At 39.1% G+C, this 22,940-nt stretch overlaps 1 protein-coding gene across 1 annotated transcript; it reads left to right on the top strand.

Moving 5' to 3' along the window:
* Positions 1-1,538: 1,538 nt before the first annotated feature.
* Positions 1,539-20,960, top strand: LOC149067047 (acetylcholine receptor subunit alpha-like). The gene is made up of 6 exons (XM_089252891.1): positions 1,539-2,174; positions 3,339-3,383; positions 4,248-4,357; positions 8,299-8,479; positions 15,330-16,199; positions 18,160-20,960. The coding sequence occupies exons 1-6, from the start codon at positions 1,704-1,706 to the stop codon at positions 18,307-18,309; spliced, it is 1,827 nt and encodes a 608-aa protein (XP_089109017.1). The 5' UTR covers positions 1,539-1,703; the 3' UTR covers positions 18,310-20,960.
* Positions 20,961-22,940: the final 1,980 nt, after the last annotated feature.

The following is a 22,940-nucleotide window of genomic DNA, read 5'->3' as shown; positions in this document are numbered from 1 at the left end:
ACGGTTCAAAAGTAAACCCTAAAATGCTCGATTTCTTTTCGAGCTGACAATATTTTACTTAGTTAATGACACGTATTTTGAAAGCAGGAAAAATCATTTACAAAAATCTATTTCGAAATATACCGCTTAGGAAGGACCTTATTGAAGACCTGCAAAGCCTCAAAAATCACGAGTAAAATAAATTTATTAAAGAAATATTACTTCTTAAATATACAACTGCCTTCTTTATGGTTCAAACTATAGTAAAAAAAATCGAGTTGCAAACTTCAAGGTAAAACAAGAAGAAACGCGCAAACACGACACTTTAGAAAATTTTCGAAATCACGGCCGTACATGCTCTGCAAACAAACAAAGAGAGTTGTTGTCGTTTATTGGGACATCTACCAGCAAATTCAAAATATAAATTGGGAAGAATATGACCTCACAATATGTGCAAAAAGGTGAATCCGAATTATAATCTTCATACTGACTGCGTTAACCTCTTTTCGATCAAGGACGCAATATTACGTCCAAACGCCAGTGGAAGAAATTCAAACAAGTTCTCTCGGTTATAACTTTCTCCTCATCATCGCGAAGCTTGCTGTAACCCTATGAAACAAAATTAAAGTTCCTTTTTACCTCAGTCTATTTCTATACTCCTGTTAGTGATTTTTTACCACATGTGATGTATCTACCCTTCTATAGGAATCATCTATTCTCTTATATATGTATACACATGTGAGAGCGAAAGAACAGATAGGGTGAGGCTAAAAAAAGAAATCTACTTCATACCTACTCTCTTATCTGCTAATGTATTATACTGTTTTCCTTTCATTTGTTTTTTTCCCCTACCCCTTTTTTCTTCTACTTTTTTCCCTTCTCCTTTTTCTAAAGTGCATTTAGATTAGGACGAAGTTACCATATTTAACGAAGATCCGTCAAATAGACATCATCTGAATTTCTTGCCAATAGTTTGTAAGCGAAGGAGTTAACGAACGTTTAAATTGTCGTCTGCACAATTGCAAAGTCACGTGTTAAGGGTTTGAAGGATGTTACTTTCAATCATATATAGTCGGTCCAAGCATAAAAAGTTATGAACTGAATTTTCTCTCTCTCTCTAAAACAAAGTAATTTTGGCATAAATTTGTCTAGCTTTTTCTCCCATTTGGCTACACAATTATTTTTGTATGATTAGTCAAATTGCTCCAATAAACGAAAATCCTATGGTAGTATTAATCTGGCTCGTGATGCGTTATAAGATGTTGCGCTCTTTTAACGATTTCGATACCTCATCACCCGGACGAAAACCATTTTAATAAGTTAAATGTTCGAAAATATAGGAAAGAGCTCGTATGTATATGGTAATTTAGGGCTCACTGCATTGAATGCGATCGGGACTCCAATCAAGAAGTGTTTCCAATATATTGTGCTCAGCCGCGCGTGATCGTCAAAATCGGGATCAAATCCAAGGGAGGCCGAAGAGCAAGCAAAGAGAATCTCGAAAGATGGCGCTCGCATCACAACCAACCACGCAACGTTCTCGGCAAGAAGACTTTCTGCGGAGTCGCCGACTGTTTCTGTTCTCGAGGGGGTGGTTCGTTGTTAATTTTTCATTCTTTTTTTTTATCCTCTTCTTATTCTTATAGGATGAATCTATATGTTAGCTCAATTTAGGCCATCGGTTGGCGATTCGATTCCGATTAGTTAGTAGTAGTGGTAGCGTAATGTTATTTTTTAACGAAGAAAATGAAACGAAATTTCACCACCTGACAGAACATGGAGATGGGACGGTCTTCTCCGTAGGACTAGAGTTTCATACCAGCCATAACGATGGTGAAGACAACGACGATGACGACGCTACTACCACTTCCGACAATTGCCCGACCATTTCACGCGGTGATGATTTGCGCGGAGAGCTGTACCATCAACACCAGCAGCGGAAAAAACGAGCGGCAGGGCTGGTTCGAGAGCACAGATCGGGATCAGCGTCCAGGAGAACAAACTTCGTCCATTATCACGTACTTTTACTATTGGTAGCAGTATTGATGGTTGAAGAGAATGCGGCACATCCAGCTGCAAAGAGGCTCCACGATGACCTTCTCAGCGACTACAACCGCCTTATCAGGCCTATAGGCAATCACTCGCATAAAGTAACCGTGCATCTGGGACTGAAACTTTCGCAGCTCATCGACATCGTAAGTGTCCGTTCCTTCACATTTATCCTAAAAATTCAATACCTGGATTGCTTTTCATTTCTTTCGAGCCAGCTGTGTTCAGAAAATTGCGGATAAGTGTGTGAAAACGTGCATCTTTTAAAATTCTGCGAAAATGAGTAGTTGGGGGGGGGGGCCGTCGATGACGCAATTCGCACTTCAAATAGTAGACGAATCTCGCGTGACGCAAGTGACAAGTTTCTACGATTTTTTACTATTCAAATATACAAAATTCAACGTGTTGAGAACATTCTTTTATGATAAAAAAAAATACACTCCGTAAAAGTAGTTTTTCCCGGGGAAATATATGGTTAGCATTGCATATGGAAATGACATCTAACTCTATTATAACGGCATTGAAGAGATCGTGAATTTATGCCATTGAAACATACGCTAGGTTGAAATTTCGAAGAAACTGCTATGAGAAATACAATTAAATGCTATCATAAAGTACCATAAGAAGTTTTGCTAATATTCTTATACAGGGTGCATACTAACCCCTCTCACCACAAATTAATGGTGAACCGTTGATCCTAGAGGCATACTTCCAATCAAAAAAGTATCCAAATAACGTGTAGATATCAGATACGTCGTTCATATTGCAAGGGGTTGTATGGCTATCAAAATAAAAAATTATTTTTTCATTTTATCATCCTGTTCTAAAAAATCCAATTAGGAAATTGTTCTCTCCAGAGCCCGCTAAAATATCCTACGTTTTCAAGGTCAATATTCGCTGAGAAACTAGAATTCAAAAATCTCTGAAAATGAAGGAATGAATCACATGAAAAAAATCACATCGTTCTTTTTTTGTTATTTTAGTACAACCCCTTGCAATATGAATGACGTATCTGAGATCTACGTGTTATTGGGAAACGAAGTTAATTATCGCGATCCTAAGAGAGACCTTGCTATGGGAACAAAAGAAAAGATGTCAATATTGATTCAAGATATGCTGTTTCTAATGCGGATCAGTGAAATGAATTTTGCTGGCGGTGGTTTGTGCTTAAAACTTATGGAAAGTTATGCACCAATGCTGGGCGCGGTGAAGTGATAATCTGTTGAATCTTCAGAGTTGACATCTATATAATACTCATATTATTTTTAACTATCATTTCTCAACATGTTTTTTTTCTTTCTTTCTTCTAGAACTTGAAACAACAGGTGATGACTACGAATGTTTGGGTTGAACAGGTAAGGCTTTCCATATAATATTTTCTTCGTTCATTCCTTTCGAGCAGAGGTTCTTAACCAAGTGTCATTGAAGACGTTTTAGGGGATCTGTGAGCTTGAATGAAGCAACACGTTTGGAGTTTTATTGCTTTTTCATAATTATATGCTGAAGATTATTTTCTAATGGCAGCCGTGGCCTTCATTTTACTGCCAAGAAAGGGTCAGTGGCCTTCAATCTTATTTGGATAGCAGCCTCTGTTTTAGAGCGTTCGTATCATTTGAATTCTCTGATGTATCTTCAAAGGGCGCAGTAGCCCAGGTCGATAAGATACCTCGATACTGCCGAGATACGGCCCTCGTTGATAAGATACCCAGTTCGTCCTTGTCAGAAACTTTACTGACACAGGAGTACAACAGAAAAATATTTCCACATCGATGGGTTAGCGCACCCATCATTTAAAAAAAGCTGCCGTTCGGAATAGGCAATAAAGTGTAGGTGCCTCGTGCGTAGAAAGTGACCGTGGTGCGAAAAAAAGAAGTATCAAATGTAAACCCTTCACCTCCTCCCATAGCTTATTGACACTCCTCAAATATTCCACTTTAAATAAAAAAAGTAAAGTTGCATAAATGTTTCCATGAAGTTCTCAGCATGACGTATCGATGTCATCGGAAAACTGTTTTTCAGCAGCCCTCTCTGATTTTCTTTTTCGGAATCGCTCTTTTTTGTTGTCATCAACTAAGTTTATGGAAAATAAGTGGAGGGGCTGAAAGAGAGAGAAAGGGGAAAATTCCTTTCTTCTTCTCAAATGAAATGATGAATCACCGACTGCATATGCAGTTTAACGGTTTTAAGTAATTAATTAATTTATTTTCTTATTTATTCAGACATGGCACGATTACAAGCTCAAATGGGATCCTGGTGATTACGGCGGTGTCGAAATGATACACGTTCCAGCCGAACACATCTGGCTTCCGGACATCGTCCTATTCAATAAGTACGTTATACAATTGCTTTACATCTAAAAACTGTATACAAGGGTTGCATAGATAACAGAGTGTATGGCATTTTACTGGTGAGCCGTTGATCCTAGAGGCATACTTCCAATTAGAGAAAGTATCCAAACAACGCGTAGTACTCAGATACGTCATTCGTGCTGCAAGGGGTTGTATAGTTAATGACATAAAAAAGTTTTAACTAATATTAAACTTTCTATAACTTGCGCTCAAAAACCTAAATAGAAAGTTGCTGTCCTGTCTCTCTTGAGACCACCAAAACTAATTCCACATTTTTAAGCACAATTCACTGAGATATTTGAATTCAAAAACGGTGGAAAGTTGTGAAAAAGAACATTAAATGTGAAAAAACCGTTTTACCCGTATTTAACGGTGTTTTTCCCCACTTTTGCTCCGTTTTTCTAATTTGCAATATCACAGCGAATAATGCACTAAAAAACGTGTAGATTTTTTTTGTTGGCATCAAGAGAGACAGGGAAACATCTTTCCAATTGGGTATTCTAGCTTTCGGGAACTGTATAAAAAGTTAATTTTTTATTTCAATAACTATACTACCCCTTGCAACAACAATGACATATCTGAGTACTACGCGTTATTTGGATACTTTCTCTAATTGTAAGTTTGGCTCTGGGATCAATGGTTCGCCAGTAAAATGTCATACGTCCTGTTACCTATGCACCCCATGTATATACATATTTGTAATGAGTGACGCATGATGCTGTGTGTATACATACATTCTTTGATATTTTTCGCATGTGTAGGCTTAGGGGCCGTTCAAGTATTACGTCATCATCGATGGGGGGAGGGGTCCGATTCGCTGACTTTTGATGGCAAGGGGGGAAGGGGGGTTTGGATAATGCTTATGTCATCAACCACCCTTCATGAAAATATGAGTTAGGATTCAGAGGGGTAGAGCTGATGACAAAATTTTGCTGACGGGGCGGGGGGTCAAAAAGGGCTAAAAATTTGCTTACGTAATACTTGAACGGCCCCTTACCGAATTAGTTTGGAAAACCAAAAATTTAGTGCAGAATTATTTGCTCTTAACGGTCTTCTCGAACTTGTTCACTTAACTTATGACTTTTGGACACTTTATTCCGATATCCTGTACATGTTTCGTGTGCATTCATGTATGTATTTTTGAACTATGCAAAAACATGGTGTTTTTTTTTCCAATCACTTGTTAATTTTTTATCTTGCATAATGTCTCACGTATGAATAGATGGCAGCATTTCCTATCAATCTTCATCGCATTCGACCTAATGTATCTAACCAAAATCATTGACGAAGCTGTACAAGTGTCTGAAAAGGACGAAAGACAACAATAATAATATAATTCTTGTTCTTTTGTTTCTTTTTTACTTCCCTGACGTCCCTCTTGATTGCTTATTGGTGAATCATGGTTTCCGTACATTACGGCTATTACGTCGCGACCACCAAGAAAAATAGGGACAACAAACTGATAGAAGTTTTTTTTTAAAAAAAAGGGCCTTTTTGTGGATTAAAGAAAAAAACAAATTAATTTTACTTCGAACAGAAATATCAAGATGCTGTGCTTCTGAAATCGTGACCAAACACCTTCGAGAATTCAAGGGTATTTGTGATTCGAAATAAACTCATGTCATAGGGTTTATACCCACACACACACACATCAAGAAATGTGTTGTACAGTATCTCTAAATTGCTTTCCGACTTTAACTCTCTGACAATCGAGATCACGTTTGTGACTGGAAAATAAACCACAAAAAACATTGAAGTGAAACGGAAAACGAAAAATATACTGCCTACGTCATCAGCAGCTGAATTTTATACATTTTACGAATTGAAAAACTGAAATGTGTAATATTGTCTGAGGCTTTCATGGCCGGCGTTAAATGACTTGCAAATGGTTTCCGGGCCATGGTCTAGGAGATTTTCTGGCCTAATAACCCGGAAACCGTTTGCAAGTCACGAAATGTGTAATGTTCGCATTGGAAGAAAATGAGTTCCGACAATTCCCCCAGTCAGTTGCTGTTTTGTGGTTTCCAACATCGCCCCCTCCCCAGAGTCAGTCTCTCTCCTGGATAAAAATTATTTCTACAGCGACAACAGATCCATAAATCGCCCGTGTAGCGTGGTGGTGAGATGCTCGTCTACCAACGTGAAGGTTGCTTTCACGGTGCCAGGTTCAAACCCGATGGATGATATAGATACTTTCCCTAACGAGCTTGAGGCGACCGCCGATAGACAGCGCCTTCATTTCCAACCCATCTCATTTAATGGCAGTAAATTGCAATATGTCCAGAATTTGTGTTTGGTGAAGTAGCAGATCCATAACAATATTCACTCACTTTGCCAGTTTCCACCTCCGAGAAGTTCTCACAATATTAGTAGTCTTGAAACTGCCTCTTATTGGTCATCACTTTGCTTCCGACATCCTTAACCTATTGTGGCAAACAAGATTGGTCGATGGTTTGCTCGACATCATCTGTATCATGCTGTTGATTTGTTATCATTCACTAATACAGGGTGTCCGGGTCAAATGTCCCTAATTTTTCAACAGCAATTAGAAATCAATTAGATCACGTCGGGTGCCGATATTTTAAAAAAAAACTTGGATACCCAACACTCTCTGCGAGTTTGGCGACAAATTTTTTGAAAGAATCATTACTTACGCTGCCATTGTTATGAGCAAACTAAGATAAAAATAGTATCACCATAGGAGAAAACGTAGAGGGGGAGAAACCATAGGAGAAAATGTTCTATGGAGAGATTGTTAGTTTTACTAGATGTTATGAGATGAAGCGCGTATTTCTACTCCAGCATCTTTTTTTTCAGATGGAGCAACATACTCATGTGTCTAAAAGGGTAATTGAATAAGCAGAATTTCTGAATTTGGGACCCAGAAAATCTCCGTACAACTTTTGAAGTGCAAAGAAACAATCTCAATCTGTCGTGTGGGCTTACATGTGATGGGGTCATCGGGCAAAAGGAGCACTGATCTTTATACAAAAACTTTTTGAGTGTTGTTTCCGATTTTACTATATACACATCACCTTTCTCTCATCCCTTCCAACTTCTTGTAACGTGTCGGATTTCATTATAAATAAAGGCGCTTTTGATCCGTATCCTGTGTGTATTTTTTTAGAGTCAGAAGCCTCACGCGTTCTCGTAGAAGTCTCTAATCTTTGGGACTTTTCAAACTTTCACTTAATCAAATTCAAACCTATGGTGATTTAGCGAGTAATTGGAACCGATAGTCGGTTTTAAAGAGCGATTTGAACTGATAGTCGATTTTAGTTCGTAACACGTGCTCACTCATTCTAGTTTCTACGAGTCTCCTCGTCTGAAGTACGTAACCTAGGGTCAGTGCCGTCTTAACGCGTGGGCTCACCCGGGCAGCAAGATAATGAGATCTAATTAAAATGTTCGATAGTAAATATGAAGACATGCATTAATATATAGACATGCATTTCTAGTCAGGTTGGGGTCTACGAAAATCCCCTTTGCCCGGTGCCGGGGCCCATGGTGCTCTGAAGACGGCCCTGCCCAGGCGGCACGCACAATCACTACATAGAATACACATACCCCACCTTTAATAATATGGAAAGGACTGGAGCTCGAAATATAAGGATAAAGTGTAAGGGTAAAAACAAAAATATGGGTCTTTATTACATTTCCAAACTTTATTTTCGAAAACACTTTCTTAATTCAATGAAATTCTTTAATTGGTAAGTCTTCTCTTGATTGACCATACAGAGTTTCATTATTACGGTACGTGGTTATGAACTTACGAAATTTTTTCCAACAACAACTTACCACTTTTCACATCTGAATTCTTTTGTTCGGTGAATTTGAACGATAATCATTATCTTCAATCACCATATTCATTCGATTTTTTTATAGCGAAATGATCGCAAATGTCTTTTTGTTTTCTTTGCAGCGCTGACGGAAATTACGAGGTCACTCTAATGACGAAAGCTACAGTATATCATTCTGGAGAGATTGTGTGGAAACCTCCTGCACTATACAAAAGCACGTGCGAAATGGACGTTGAGTACTTTCCATTCGACGAACAGTCTTGTCTCATGAAATTCGGATCATGGACCTACGACGGTCACGAAGTAAGTTATAATTCGATCTCGTTGTCTTGATCTCCTGCGCATCCGAAATACAACCAAAAAACCGCCTCCAATCGATCCCGGGATTCGAATACACAAATAATGCAATTATGAGAAAATGCTGTACTTATCCGGTTAAAAGGACCCATTACAATATGTAATGGATTTTCCCTCTCGTTGCCAACCTAATTATTGACTTGTTTTGGCACATTCGTCGTTGATGGCTAGATTTCCAAATTAATGCCAAAATTATGTTTAAAAAAAGTTTAAAACTCAACAATTTTTCAATAAAAAATCAAGAAATGTTTTGACTTGTATAAGAGGTTTTATATATCGGAATCCTACCTTATGGTGATACAGGGAGAAAAATTGTGAGACATGACAAATGTACTTGGGAACACGTCTCTCGTTGCGATCGCTCTTACTTTGTTTAGCTGTTTAGCTTCATTGGTGGTCAAGAGAGATTAGCAGCTATCACTATCACACTCTACGACATCACAACAATCACAGACGAAATCACGAAAGCAAACATAAACAAGGTAAAAATGATTGTGATCACTAGGGTTCGGCTTTTTATGGCCTAAACATCTTGAAGATATACAAGCATGTATGACCTAGAAAACGTGAAAATATGACCTTAAAATTAAAAATTCCTCAGATTTGACCGATCGCTCAAAAACGCTTAAAATGTGACGAATAGCTTGGTAATGCCCAAAATATGATCATAAAAATTATAAAATGTCATTTAAATGCGAGCCCTAGTGATCACACAAACAATGAAACATGAGGTTACTTACCATGATTGGACGACAAGTTACGCCAACAACCAGTGAGTCATTGAAACACCTTTCATATACTCACTCTTAAGGATTTAAAAAAACTCGTAACATTTTTGAATGAAATCAGGGCACCAATGTGATTACTTGAAAAAGTGAAAACGAGAAATCACTATCGTTTTCGGTTGTGTATGGTGACGAGACTACTACTACTTTAACGCGCACCATCTCCGGTCATATCGCAAAACAGCAATTTATTACCGATCGAGTTGGGTCAGGCGTGAAGGCGCCACCTATCGATAGTTGCCTCAAGCTCGATAGGCAAAGGTTTTGTTATCGATGTTCTTCCCTTCGATCGAACGCGCGAACCTGACGGCAACCTTCATGGTAGTAGACGAGCATCTTACCACTACGCCACTAACAAACAGTGACGAGATTAGGAAAATCGTCAAAATCTGGTGAATTATATTTCAATCGCACGTGTGTGTGTATACTCGTATTCACTTTAGAAGTGCAAGGTACGCTAATAACCACCGTTCTGCCAAGGCTATCGAGATTCAAAAAATCGACGGTGATGAATTCGCTATGACCGGGGTTCTTTACCCGGGGACATGTGGTTACCTTGAGGGTCCTTAGAAGGATTTCATGGAGTCCGTGTGCTTGAATGAGAAAACAATAACTCATCTTTTTACATTTGCTACATACTAAATTAGTATTTTGTAAAGGTGTTCCGTGGACTTGACCTCCTCAGTCCTGAGTGAAACTTTGAATTTTACGTTCATTTTCAACTGCGAAACTGGCTTGAATTATCTTCTGTTCACAAATGAGCATACCTCACACATTTGCTATACGAAATCTTTACATTATCTAGAACTAATTTTGAAGTCTCTGTGAGCATTTCATTCAGCTAGATGGAATTTTATTTTTTAACAGGGGGAGGCGGGGGAGGGGGGTTATATATAGTGCACGATCTTAGCTTGCCATGCTTTCCTATGAGAAAAATCTCTTTCTTTTAAGGAACATTTAAAAATTTCCTATTCACTTTAGTCACTCAATTTTTTTAATCAAAAATACTATAAATATCTTTATATAGTTTAACACGAGCATTTAGGATTTTAATTGTTGGTTTTTTTTTTTTTGTTTTTTTGGAATTTTAAGTTCGACAACATGTAACATTTTCAAAAATCACAAAAATTTACCCATATTTTGTGCCATAAAAATTTTAATAACAAATAAAATCCTTGTTAAAGTATGTAACACTGTAGTGTTGAGACACACAAAGTTTCAAGACGTTTGAATGAATGGTGTTCAAAAGAATGTTATATAATTTTCTAACAAAACACTTTTCAAAAAATGAAATTTTGGTGGACATTTTTGTACAAATTGTTGTACAACATTTTTTATCAAAATATTTTTAAAATATTATTAGTACAGGTAGAACAAAAACATATAAACACAGACGCAGAAATTTCATAGTATTTGAAAATTGAAAAATTTCAAAATGTGATTTTGGGGAAATTTACGTGCACCAAACCACTTTAATTGCTGTCTAGTCTCCCCTATGGGCTATGCCAGGATTGAGGAGGTTAATCCCATTGGCACAGAGGGCCCGTGGAACGCAAAAAGACCCCCCTGCGCTATTCATTTTCCTTTGACGGTCAACGATACTAACAGTCAGGGAGCTCTTGAGCTATGGGTTTCACTCCGGACGTGATTCGTAGGGCTTCCGAGAGGGTTGTACAAAAATCACAGACAAAAAATTTTGAGCTATGGGTCATAGATCAAACTTGATTCGCTGGGGCTTCCGAGATGGGTCGTACAAACCCACTTACAAATAATGCACTCTTATAAATGCACTCGATATCGACACGGAATGGTCAAAAAACCTAAAACTAAGGTTTCTAATGATTTCGTGTCGATAACGCGGTCGTATCGCTCCAGTGTGAACCAACACCACCTATAGAACAAGGTCCCCGCACGAAGCTCGTCACGTCACTGAAGAAGGCTATTTCACCTATTGCCATTGGATATAGCAGGTCGACGCACATGCGATATCTTTACCCTTTTTTTGCGGTATATCCAATGGCAATAGGAGAAATTGCCTTCTTCATTGGCGTCACAAGCTTCGTGCGGAGGCCTTTTTCTATAGGTGGTGTTGTGTGAACCCGGCCTGGATGCAGCAGAAGAACCTTCTGTGAATCCAATCACACATTGAATTTCTTTGGATAAATCAATAAAATATTATATATGTATAATAAAAAATGTTCTGCGCTGTGAAGTCTCTGTTCAGTTGATGTTTGAAAAGTTCTTTTATTAAATCAACGCCGAGATGCGATGCATAACAATTTTTTTTTTATCATCATTACGTACATCTTGTCCTATAAGTTCTTAACTCAGAAATTCGAAAATTCTTCAAAACTTGACGAAATTGGTCTTTTTGAATTCAGTTTGCGTAAAAAATTTATTCTCATATCGTGCGCTTTTCTTCTCCTTTCTTTTCTTTCTAAGGAAAAAATTTAGTTACAGTTATTATTGCGATAGAGGAGGGTGCTTCGCGTAACCGGTAGTAACTCCACAGTAGTAATTTTAGCGTGTGCCCGCCAATATATTGCATAGGTGCCTCGTATGATAATGAAATTCGGCACTACGATTTTCGAGAATATATAAATTGGTAGGCAAGTACATCCAGCTAGGTAGGGTCCACCCGAACATCACTTTGCCCGCTAGCCCATAATACTGCTACGTCGGTCCTGGTCAAGAACGTTAAAAGCCAGAGATCTCCTTCAAACAATGATGTGTAGTTGTGGTAATAATCATGGTACGTCCCCCAACCACCTCTTCTGGATGTCGTATCTTTTGTGAAGCAGTTTCTAACATTCAAGACCGGTGCAAAAAAACGACGGTTAAACGGTTACTTTATAGACAGGATAAGGCCCCCATCGATCACCGGACTCTTTATCAAGGAGTTACGAGTAGTCGCAAGTGTACAATAGAAGCCAGCTCATTTACCGGAGTTACATATTGCCATTCCACACGAAATTTTCGGGAGTCTAAATGGTGCAGTAATTAGCTTTTACTAGCTGTCTTTGAAAGTACAATTTTTGGGACAAGAAGGGCAATCACTGCAGGAATATTTTTTTTCAACTTGTCAGATTAAAATTTAACGAGATTTTAATCCCTTGACGATCGCGGACGAGATATCTCATCCAAATGCAAATGGAAGAAATTCATTCCAGCTCTCCCTGTCTCTTTTACCTCTTTTTTCATCATCGCAAAGCTTTATTGCAGCGTTTCTCAACCTATGGTCCACGACGATGGCGTAGGTAATCCGCAGGCAGACTTGATAATTTAATTCCAACTGGATGGAAAATTGTTCAATTGCTGCAATTGCTATTATAGTAATATCCATATGGATTCACAAATAAAAATTGTGCCTTCATACCTTCTTTCATTATACCTCATCAAGGAAAATTGCGATCCTGTGATCCTTAATTATTGTCATTAATTTGCAGCCCAAAAATGCAATTTACAACAAATTTGCTAGTTCCGGCAAAAAAGGATGATGGGTGAGGAAATAAAATAACGCTACAAATCGTCGTAAACAAAACTTTGACGGAACGGTCATTCAAATGACCCGATTACTGTAAATACGAGACGTCACCAATTGTCTCTAAAAACGTTGCCATAACTAAGCAAAATCCCCAATTTTATTGCTGAAATATTGAGGAAAAACAGTTCAACTTGACAATGTAAAATGAATATTTGCATTTATACCTAAAATTATCATAAGCTATAAAAACGTTGTTTGTTAACGATTATAGTGAACATTATTAATTTAAATAAACGCCATTGAAAAAACGAAACAAATGTACACTGGTGTAAGAAATTAAGAGAGTTTGCAGACTTGGTCGATTATCTCTAGAACTACTGTACCGATTTTAATGAAATTTGATATGTACATTCATTGATACAATACAAAACAAATAACTATTCAATAATTGTAATACACACGCATGATCGTACGTAACACTCGTTGGAGTCGGAAGGTATGAAACAGCGGTTGCAGAATAAACAAAAAAATGGGTTAATAGATGGGTTAATACGGGGGTATGGTCCCCTCTTACAGATATACGGTTCTCGCAGCGTGATTTCATACTTGAAATAAGGCAGTTTATCATTTCCTGTGGCAATTGGTCCCACTCGTTCGGCAACGCTGTTTTCATTCCCTGGATGGTTCCCGGAGGGGGGTTGCGAGTTGCAATTGCCCTCACCAGAGCGTCCCAGACATGCTCTATAGGGTTACGGTCTGGAGATATGGCTGGCCAATCCATCCGGCGAATATCCTCACTCTCTAGAAAATCGTAGAGCAGAAGAGCTCTATGTGGCCTCGCGTTACCGTCCATTAAAATGAACTCAGGGCCAACTGCACTCCTAAAAAGGCAAACATAGGGCTCCAAGACCTCATCCCTATACCTCACACCAGTCACAGTGCCTCTTTCAAAGACATGGGGAGGTGTGCGGCCACCCAACATGATGCCTGCCCAGACCATTAAACCTCCTCCGCCATAATGGTCGATTTCGCGGACATTGGAGGGTAGGTAGCGTGTCTCTGGTTCTCTCCATATGAACGTACGGCGAGAATCGGTGCTTAGGCTGAACCGGGACTCATCAGTGAAGAGAACGGTCGCCCATTGATCCATACTCCAATCTCTATGCTCTTTGCACCATGATAAATGGATTCTCCTGTCCGTAGAAGTGAGCGGGACGCAAACAGCAGGTCTTCTTGCAAACAACCCTCGCTCGTGAAGTCTTTTGGAAACAGTCACCCTTGATACACGGGTTCCTGTGGCTGCATACAAGTCACGAGAGAGCTGAGAAGCTGTAGCACTCCTATTACGCCTCGCTATAATCGACAAATGGCGATCTTCTCTGGCCGTCGTGGCTCTTGGATGACCTTGCCCAGGCTTTCTCTCGATGGATCCGGTATCCTGGAACTGTTTCCATAAGTTACACACGACGCTGGGCGTTAAATTGAACTCTCTACAAATCTGGACTTGAGATTGGCCTGCTTCTAGCCTCTCCACAATTCGCCCCACCTCATTCCATCATCTAAACGTTGGTGGTTACTCATTTTTACTGTTACAATTTAAAATTAACCGATTGCTGCAAAATAACACCAAGAAATTCGCCGAGGTGTGCTAGCGAACGAAATGCGTCTTAACTTACGTGCGCTTATAAAGCCTGTTTCTCTACTGGCTCCGCCTACACACACGTGTACGCTTACGTATTTGACGTACAAGATTTGCCTTTTTGTCTAGAAGCAGGGTTTTACATTCAGTTCAGTTCTTTTCATGAAATTCGACAAAATATGCAAATTCTCTTAATTTATTTCACCAGTGTACAAAAAGAAATTCAGAACCACCAAAAATACAGAAATGTCCCGTAATACGGGACGCAGCTGGTCCGTCGAATTGTTTCAGCCATTTTACCGGTCTTTGGGTTCAGAAAGGTTGAGAAACACTGCTTTATTTGAGAAACGGAAATTGTTTTTTCCTCCACGTTCTTTCTATACTGCTGTTTAGTGATTTTTTCCCCTCACATAATATGTGAGTATACATTATATTATAATGTATCTTCCTACTATATATTTGTAAGATAGAGAGCGAGGGAGAAAGAACATAAAAAAATAAGGGAAAGTGAGAAAGACAGAAGATGAGAGTGAAATTTAGTGCACCAATATTTTTTTGCCATTAATGCAAACAAGGAAACCAGCTCTTTTTTCTTCTTTTTTTCAGTTTTACTGCCGATACTTCAAATACCAATCACCCAAATTTGTTGCTGAGGGCCTGTACGTGAAGGGATTAAAGGAAATTGTGAAACTTGGTTGCATGTAACGACAAAACAACAATGTACTAATGGTTTTTCCCCTATCCCCATTCTTATGAACCATTTTTTCAGCAAACCACATTCAAATACGCCAATTCGTTCAAGTTTTGGAAATTTTCGAAGTATAATATATTTTTTTGTGTGGGGCTATGAAGTCGGAATGAATTTGTGTCATTTCTCTCGCCTCGCAGGTTGATCTTCGCCATGTGAAGCAAAATAACGAATCGAACCTGGTGCCCAGCGGTATCGACATGACAGAGTTCTATAAGAGCGTTGAATGGGACATCCTTCTTGTACCGGCAAAGTACAACGAAGAATATTACGACTGCTGTGAGGAACCTTACCCTGACATAACGTTCAACATCACGATGCGACGAAAGACGTTGTTTTACACGGTCAACTTGATCATACCGTGCGTCGGCATCTCCTTCCTCACGGTTCTCGTTTTCTATCTCCCATCAGACAGCGGTGAAAAAGTGACTCTTTGCATATCGATACTTGTCTCGCTCACGGTTTTTTTTCTCCTGCTGGCGGAGATCATTCCCCCGACGTCCCTGGCGGTTCCCTTGCTGGGGAAATACCTGCTGTTCACCATGATTCTAGTCACGCTATCCATTTCTGTGACGGTAGGGGTCCTTAACGTTCATTTCAGATCACCCTCGACTCATCAGATGTCACCTTGGGTCAGGAGGGTCTTCATTCATATCATGCCTCGCCTTCTGTTGATGCGCAGGCCGGTGCATTCCGCTGCCGATGACCAGCAGCTTGCTGATTCTGCTGCCAAGTTCGCAGCTCGCGGTGGATGCAACGGTCTCGACAGTCGCCCCGATACACTATACCAAAGAAACGGTCACGACGGCCGAGGTCCACCGCTGGACAACCTCCACGTGAGCTACAACGGCATGGGAGGTCAGCACACTCCATCGGAGGACGCCCACGAGGCGATGATGGCAACCAGCAGCAACGGTCGCTATCGCCAGTACACGCCCGAAACACAGAAAGCCATCGAGAGCATCCTATTCATCGCCGAACACATCCGAAAGGAAGACGAAGAAGAGAGTGTAAGACTAACCTACAAATTAACACTCGCCTCACAATATATACATATAAAAAAACAGCGTCCTCTCCATATATAATAGTAAAATTGTTTCCTCAATTAAGAATGCGAATCGCTTAAAATTCCTAACTGACTAATGAAAAAAATTTAATCGATTAATCGACTGATAAATCAAATTTTATTCAAATATTTTAAATTTACTTTATAACAAACTTATTAGCTAACTTTTTTATTAACTGATGTGCTACAAAAATATATAGCAGCTATATTACCCGGCGCTGCCTGGGTTTTCTTCAATTACAGGGAGGATTAAAAAATAACACACCATCATAAAGGCATATATATACAAGGTGTCCCGTAAGTGCTAGAAGGGCCTTTATCTCATCAACCATCCATCGTAGAAGTGCGATTCCAATTTATAAAATGCTCAACAGGCATTCAGAAATTACCCTGTAGCAGTTTTGAGACTGGAAATAAAGTGTGTCACAAATGTCTCTCCGACACGGTCCCACCCCTTCACAGGGGCAATGGCTAAAATTGGCTAAAGACCAATAGAGCCTGGGCCGTGTTCGGGTTGAACGAAAGAAAGAAAGTGCGTCACAAAATAAAAAGAACTAAATTTTTATACGGTCTCCGTATACTCAAGAACCCAGTTAGAAAGTTGTTGCCCCGTCTTCCTGATGCCATGAAAAAAAGTCCATGTTTTTAAGTGCAATATTTACAGAGATATTCTAATTCGAAAAACGGAGGAAATTTGGGAAAGAACAGCATTAAATGCGGGTGAAACGATCATTTTAACGCTATTAACTGGTGTCTTATGCGCCAAAATAGCGCTTACTATGTCTTCATGTTTAACGCAGCAGTGCTCACAAATAGTATTCTTACGACAAACCATTTCATCATTCATTTTTGATCATTTTTGTCGCACCACGGTCATTTTCTGTACACGAGGGCTAATTAGACCGGAGCCTACAATTTATTGCCGATTCCGAACGGCAGCTTTTTTTTCTTACTTACCTAGAGGTTGGTGCGCTAACTTCTCGGTGTGGGACTCCCTGCGGTAACATCTTTTTCTGTGGCCATGCCGTCGTTTCTGTTGTACCCCCTTGTCAAGAAAGTTTCTGACAAGGACGAAACGGGGATCGAACTCGCGACACCTCTAAACGTCCTCTGAAACCAGCAGCCAATTTTACTTGAATTATAATGGATAGTTATGTTTTTATTCGATAAGTGGCAGCAGGGATCCCAGCTCAATGGTCTTTCTCGTATGTATAATAGTAGAGTTTTGATGGAGTTTAGGAAATATTTTCCTTCCATAAATTTTTTGTCACCAGTTCGCAAATGACTTTTTCCGTTTATGCCGGTCCGCGAAATTGTTCACTCAATTACATAGGTCTGCGAGTAGGAAAAGTTTGAGGAACACACAGAGGCCTGCAAACGATATAACTCTCTGGCAAGGCCGTAGCGACGGGGGGGGGGGGACTTAAGAGTAATGCAAGTGGTCCTCTTCGAACGAAATTTCTGGTCACGGGCCTGCTCTCTGGTGCTTATGCACTTTTCATTGTGTTAATGTACTTCATCTATAACGATAAATCCTTTATAACGCTAAATTTCTCCGGCCCTGTGAGTATCGGTATACAGGTGTTTCACATTATACGAATGCATAAATAAATTCTGTTCGTTAATGAGCTAGAATTTAAATCATTTCTAAAACTAACAGACTGTTTCCCATTCAACAGGTTTTGCCACACAATTCGTAGTCCCGAAATCATTACAAGTTATTCGAGTCAGAGATTCCAAGCACATAGAATTAACTGTACGAGAGAATCACAAATACGTAATGACTCTCGAGTCTAATCTGAATTCTGGGAGCTTCGTATCTACGTTTATTGATTGGATGTTTTCAGATCGTGTCGTCTATTGATGGTATAATGATATATGTATAATGATGGTATATTTTGCAGGTGATCGAGGACTGGAAATACGTAGCGATGGTACTGGATCGACTGTTCCTCTGGATTTTCACCATAGCTTCAGTGGTCGGCACGTGTGGCATCATACTCCAAGCACCTTCACTCTATGACGATCGCATTCCTATCGAAGATTCCTTTTAGAAGAGGATCAATCAATCTTACCGACTTATCTTCTCGCAATGCAACTGGTTCTGCGCTGATATGCACCAGGCCTCTCATCCCACTTCTGCGCTTACGTTGAATCAAGAGGGCGCAAGAGAATGAATACGTTATTATTCTCTCTCCGACCGGGGGCAATCGTGAATTACCATGATCCATCGCGAAATTTGTTTTCCTTTCTTCCTTCCTTTCCCCTCAGTTTCAAAACGCGAAAAAAAAGAAAAAGAAATTCCAGTTTCTTTATATGGCAACATCAAATCACTCTACACATCCCTCGATGACAATGTAATGCTTGCAACACTGGTTGGGCGTGCAGACTCTGACCTAGAGTGAAATTTTTGCATTCCGGTAACCTGTCATCATTGTCACCACCATCTTGATGTATCCAAATGCCAATTAATAAGATTTCTAATTATCATTTTTGCCCCCCCCCCGCACGTGATTTGTGATTTGCAATCACGTCACGACTCACGAGGGCGCCAATAAAGTAATGAGACTGAGGCAAAGCAGAACGGAACCACATTCATTCGTTTTTCGGTATAATTAGTAATATGTGTCGGTTATTCGAACAGCACCTCGACATTCTTAACTGAAGGTGTTCAGGGTGATGCGCATCGTTCATGACCGTTTAAACCACTATATCTAGATTATATTTACTGCGCATCGTAGCATAATTCAAATGACGTTCTTCCTCGTATAACCTAGTCACGAGCCTTTACTTACGACGTCTTCCAAGTGCTAATTATATAAAAGTGTTATTATAATATCGTCTTTAGCAATTCGTAATAGATAGAGAATGAAAAAAGAATTGTCAGAGTCCGAATGACACCGCGGAAAGTTAGCTTCCACGTAGACCGAGAAGGCAGTGGTTCTCAAACGTTTGACGAATGTGGCTCTATTGGCCATAAAAGGTGCGATCAGAAAGTTTCTGGATTTTCACCACAAAAAATAAAGGCGGCCGAGTAACTGAAAGGGAGGATAATTTTGAATCTGAAGGAAATGTTACCTATATACGACCAGATGAGTCATGTGTATGCGTGCTTCAGTTTCAAAGTTTTACTTAACACGAGAAAAAAATACGGCTGAAATGCTCAAAATCTCAATAGGGAATTTTGGCAACCATAAAGCACTACGTTTGTAAAAATAACATGCTGGGTTTTTTTTTTTAACTTGGCCAAGAATAACTAAAACACTATAATCATTATAGACATCTTTTGACGAACACAAGCAATCCCACGTAATTGAACTGAATATACACATGATCTTCTTTTCTAGAGATCTAGTGAAGCAAAAAAAAAAACACGAAGTTTGTTCGCTGTAAATTGAATGATCTACCACTTTAAGTAGCTGTCCACAAAGTTTGGTATCGGTTTAGAAGAAATAATAACTCCACTGTGTTCATCATTCGTATTCATCTCATTTGGCCATATGCAATTTTCGATATTTCCGGGAATGAAACAAGTAAATATCTAACAAGTAAATTGGGACTTCGAAAGGGATTGAGGGCAACGCAAAGGATTCGTGTACACCCTGTGAGAAGACCTACTCCTAACGGCGACAAAAACCCTAGAATTTGCGTATTCAGTTTAAAAAGAAAACTTTGAAAGCTATTCATAGCAATGTGATGAACACTTAGATAAATGTATCCTATAATGTCAGTTTACTTTACCGCACACCAACTCCGGTCATATATCGACATTCGGCAGCCAGTGGAATTGCGTGTGAAACAAAGGTGCCACCAATCGGTGGTCGCCCCAGGCTCGGTAGTAATAAACGAAGTTATTTCTGATGTTTTTGCTTGGATTCGAACTCGTAGACCTTGACTCGTAACCGTCATAGTGGAAAACGAACATCTTACTAATACGCCACTCGGATACATACTGTCAGTTCGGGAACTCTGCGATCGCTTCTTGTAGCAAACAAGTCTCACAAAAATATTAATTGTACAAAAATTGGGTGAATTCCGATTCCTTCCAACATCTGAACAGAGACGATGGCCTTGCTAATGTTTGTTCCTTTTAAGAGGCCACGACGTGCACTTTGTGAACCACTGAGATACGGGTGTTGGAATGATTTTCGTCACTATACGCTATGAGTATCATTTTGATTCGGCTTGTTATTGAGATATAATAGCTTAGGCTTCTTGTTATTGTAAATAGAGAAGAAGTTTTCGTCGCTAAATTTTCATCTTCATCGACGTAATCTCGTTGCTTCACCGACGACTCAGGGCAAAAATTAAGCAACGGCATTAAAAGAAATGTTCGCGTGGCGCGTTGAACGCGTCATCATTAATTCTTCCTTTCGTAATGTAACATCCGAACAATAGTCAATATCACTCATTCATTATCGTCTCGGTAGGAAGTAGCGCAAACCTGCGCGGGATCCGTTTAACCGAAATGCGTTTCAAGGGAGGGGAGAGAGCAAATGGGGATTAAGGAAGTCGAGAATCGACCTCGCCTCATTACTTTATTGTCGCTCGACCCCCATTCCTCCCATGCGTATACATGTATGTACACGCGGTACGTGTGTTTGTGTATATGTAGAATGAATGCTATTCAAAAAAATTATAATAATTGAATCGACTTTGTAAAAACACTATAAAATAAAAGCAACTTGCCAAAGCCGTCAAAAAAGCTCTTTGCTGTTTCTTTTTTTTTTTTTCTTCATTATTATTTCTCAAACGAAAAAAACTCGTAACTTATTATTTGCTCAATTTATTTTGTTCGTTTCAAAAGAAGCAGATGTGAAATTTTCTAGTGAAAAACACTTTCATCGGAGTAGAATATTTATAAATGGCAGTCGTTTTCGCTTATCGATTTTTAGGGTTCGTTGATTTTTTTTTTCTCATCTCATCAGTTATGCAATATCCTGTATAAACAAAGTTTTTATGATAAAAAATACTGTAGCATCGGATTCACCTTCCGTATAATAGCAATACATATAAAGATAGTCGTGTATGTAGTAAAGCTTGTAGCGTAATGAATTGAACGCTAGTTCTTTCTTCATTCGCTAAACTAATCTAAGAAGGGAAATGAAGATCTCAATTATCGATTCAATGTCCGCGACTATTGCTACAAGGGTCAAAATTTCTGTATTACTCATAAGATTGTTGGTGCTTCCGACTTTCATCTTTGAGACACTTTAACCCACTCAGAAGCGTTGTTGAGATTTCTCGTATCCTCAAAAGCCTCCTGTTTTAGCATTGACGTGCCCCAGATAAAAAATTGTAAAGTTGATTTCTGAATGGAACTTGGCACCTGCCGAAAATTGGAAGAAAACGTACTTTATTTTAAAAAAAATAAAAAAGATGAGGCATTTTTGAAGGCAGTTTGGTGAATTCTACTATGTCACGGAAAGATTAAAGATTGCGCATAATTATACCTAGCATGAATCCTGAAGTAGGTGCCTGGGCTAGGATATTTGTTGAACTTTCCGCCTTTTACTCATATATTTACTTATTAATTTACAGCAAAGAAAATTGACAAATTGTCACCAGGACTCACCAGGATGGAGTCCGTCCACCCCCCCCCCCCATAAAGTCGGGATTTCATAGAATCACAGAATTCCTCGGAGTGATTAGACTTGAACATTCTCCAATCTGTTCTGCTTTCGAAACGTTTGTAAAGCTTCGGCCAACGATTCGTGGCTGAGGTAAAACAACTTCACAAATAATGCTTTATCCACTAATGTCAACATCACAGTGAAAACCTTATGTAAGTGCCTGTAACAAGAACAAGCCAGTAACAGAAATAAGCTGTTAATAGTGCACCCGGTATTTTAAAAGACTGATTTGCATATTTTCAGTGATTTGCTTTCGTGCAGAGCGCTCTATCGACAAAAATTCGAACTAGTTTTTTTTTCCTGTACCAAAAAAAACTATTAACCGCATTCAAATATACCGATTCCTTTAATTTTTATGAATTTTTAAACTATTTACGAATATATGGTTATATATATATATATATGCATATCACAAACTTCGTTGTCAGTCAATATAAAGGCTTTTCATGTATTACAACTTAAGAAAAGAAGAATTTGTGGCATTATAGAAGCAATCAAAGCTTTGAAAAGGTAAGGCATATTTTTACTCGCTGAATATGCAGGATGTCTACTACCTTTTACCTCTTCAACTATTCGTCTTAGAGATGACGATTACAATTTAATAATGCTCAAAGTGCGTTCAAAAATTACCCTGTACCAGTTTTGAGAGCGGAAACAGTGTATCACAAAATAAAAAATCTAAACTTTTTTTATATGGTGGCCCTAATTAGCCTATTAAAAACCTCTTAGCACATACACAGGGTAGGCAAAAACTCCGTAGAAACTTTAAAAATGAATAAAAACCGGAAAAATAACAGAAATAAAAAATGGTTTGGAGGGTTAGCATCGCTAGGGTCACGGGAATTATTTTGACTGGAAAAAATAACTAAACAACAGCCGATAGGTGGCGCTGGTAAGAGCGGCTTCGGTGGAAATATGCAAATGAGACGGCTACAAGAACTTGCGCTCCTAATCCACAATCAGTTCACCGTTGTAAACCGTGTATGTGGACCTGCTGTTCTGCCTTTGCTGAATTTGTAACTCACCTGCAATGTGTTATCCCGTGTGGTGGT

The sequence above is a fragment of the Pholcus phalangioides genome, unplaced genomic scaffold, assembly GCF_987345545.1.
Source record: "Pholcus phalangioides strain wild (caught in Gottingen) unplaced genomic scaffold, Ppha-v1.0 ptg000031l_1, whole genome shotgun sequence".
In the NCBI taxonomy this organism is placed as follows: Eukaryota; Metazoa; Arthropoda; class Arachnida; order Araneae; family Pholcidae; genus Pholcus; species Pholcus phalangioides.
The sequence above is the reverse complement of the archived record's forward strand: the minus strand, read 5'-3'. Positions and strand labels throughout refer to the sequence as shown.

What these genes read in the sequence shown, in the direction of transcription:
- LOC149067047 (XM_089252891.1), top strand. Translation starts at nt 1,704, where the DNA reads ATGTTATTTTTTAACGAAGAAAATGAAACGAAATTTCACCACCTGACA. An exon ending in TTTCGCAGCTCATCGACATC is followed by an intron (nt 2,175 to 3,338) that starts GTAAGTGTCCGT and finishes TCTTTCTTCTAG; the next exon opens with AACTTGAAACAACAGGTGAT. An exon ending in GGACCTACGACGGTCACGAA is followed by an intron (nt 8,480 to 15,329) that starts GTAAGTTATAAT and finishes CTCGCCTCGCAG; the next exon opens with GTTGATCTTCGCCATGTGAA.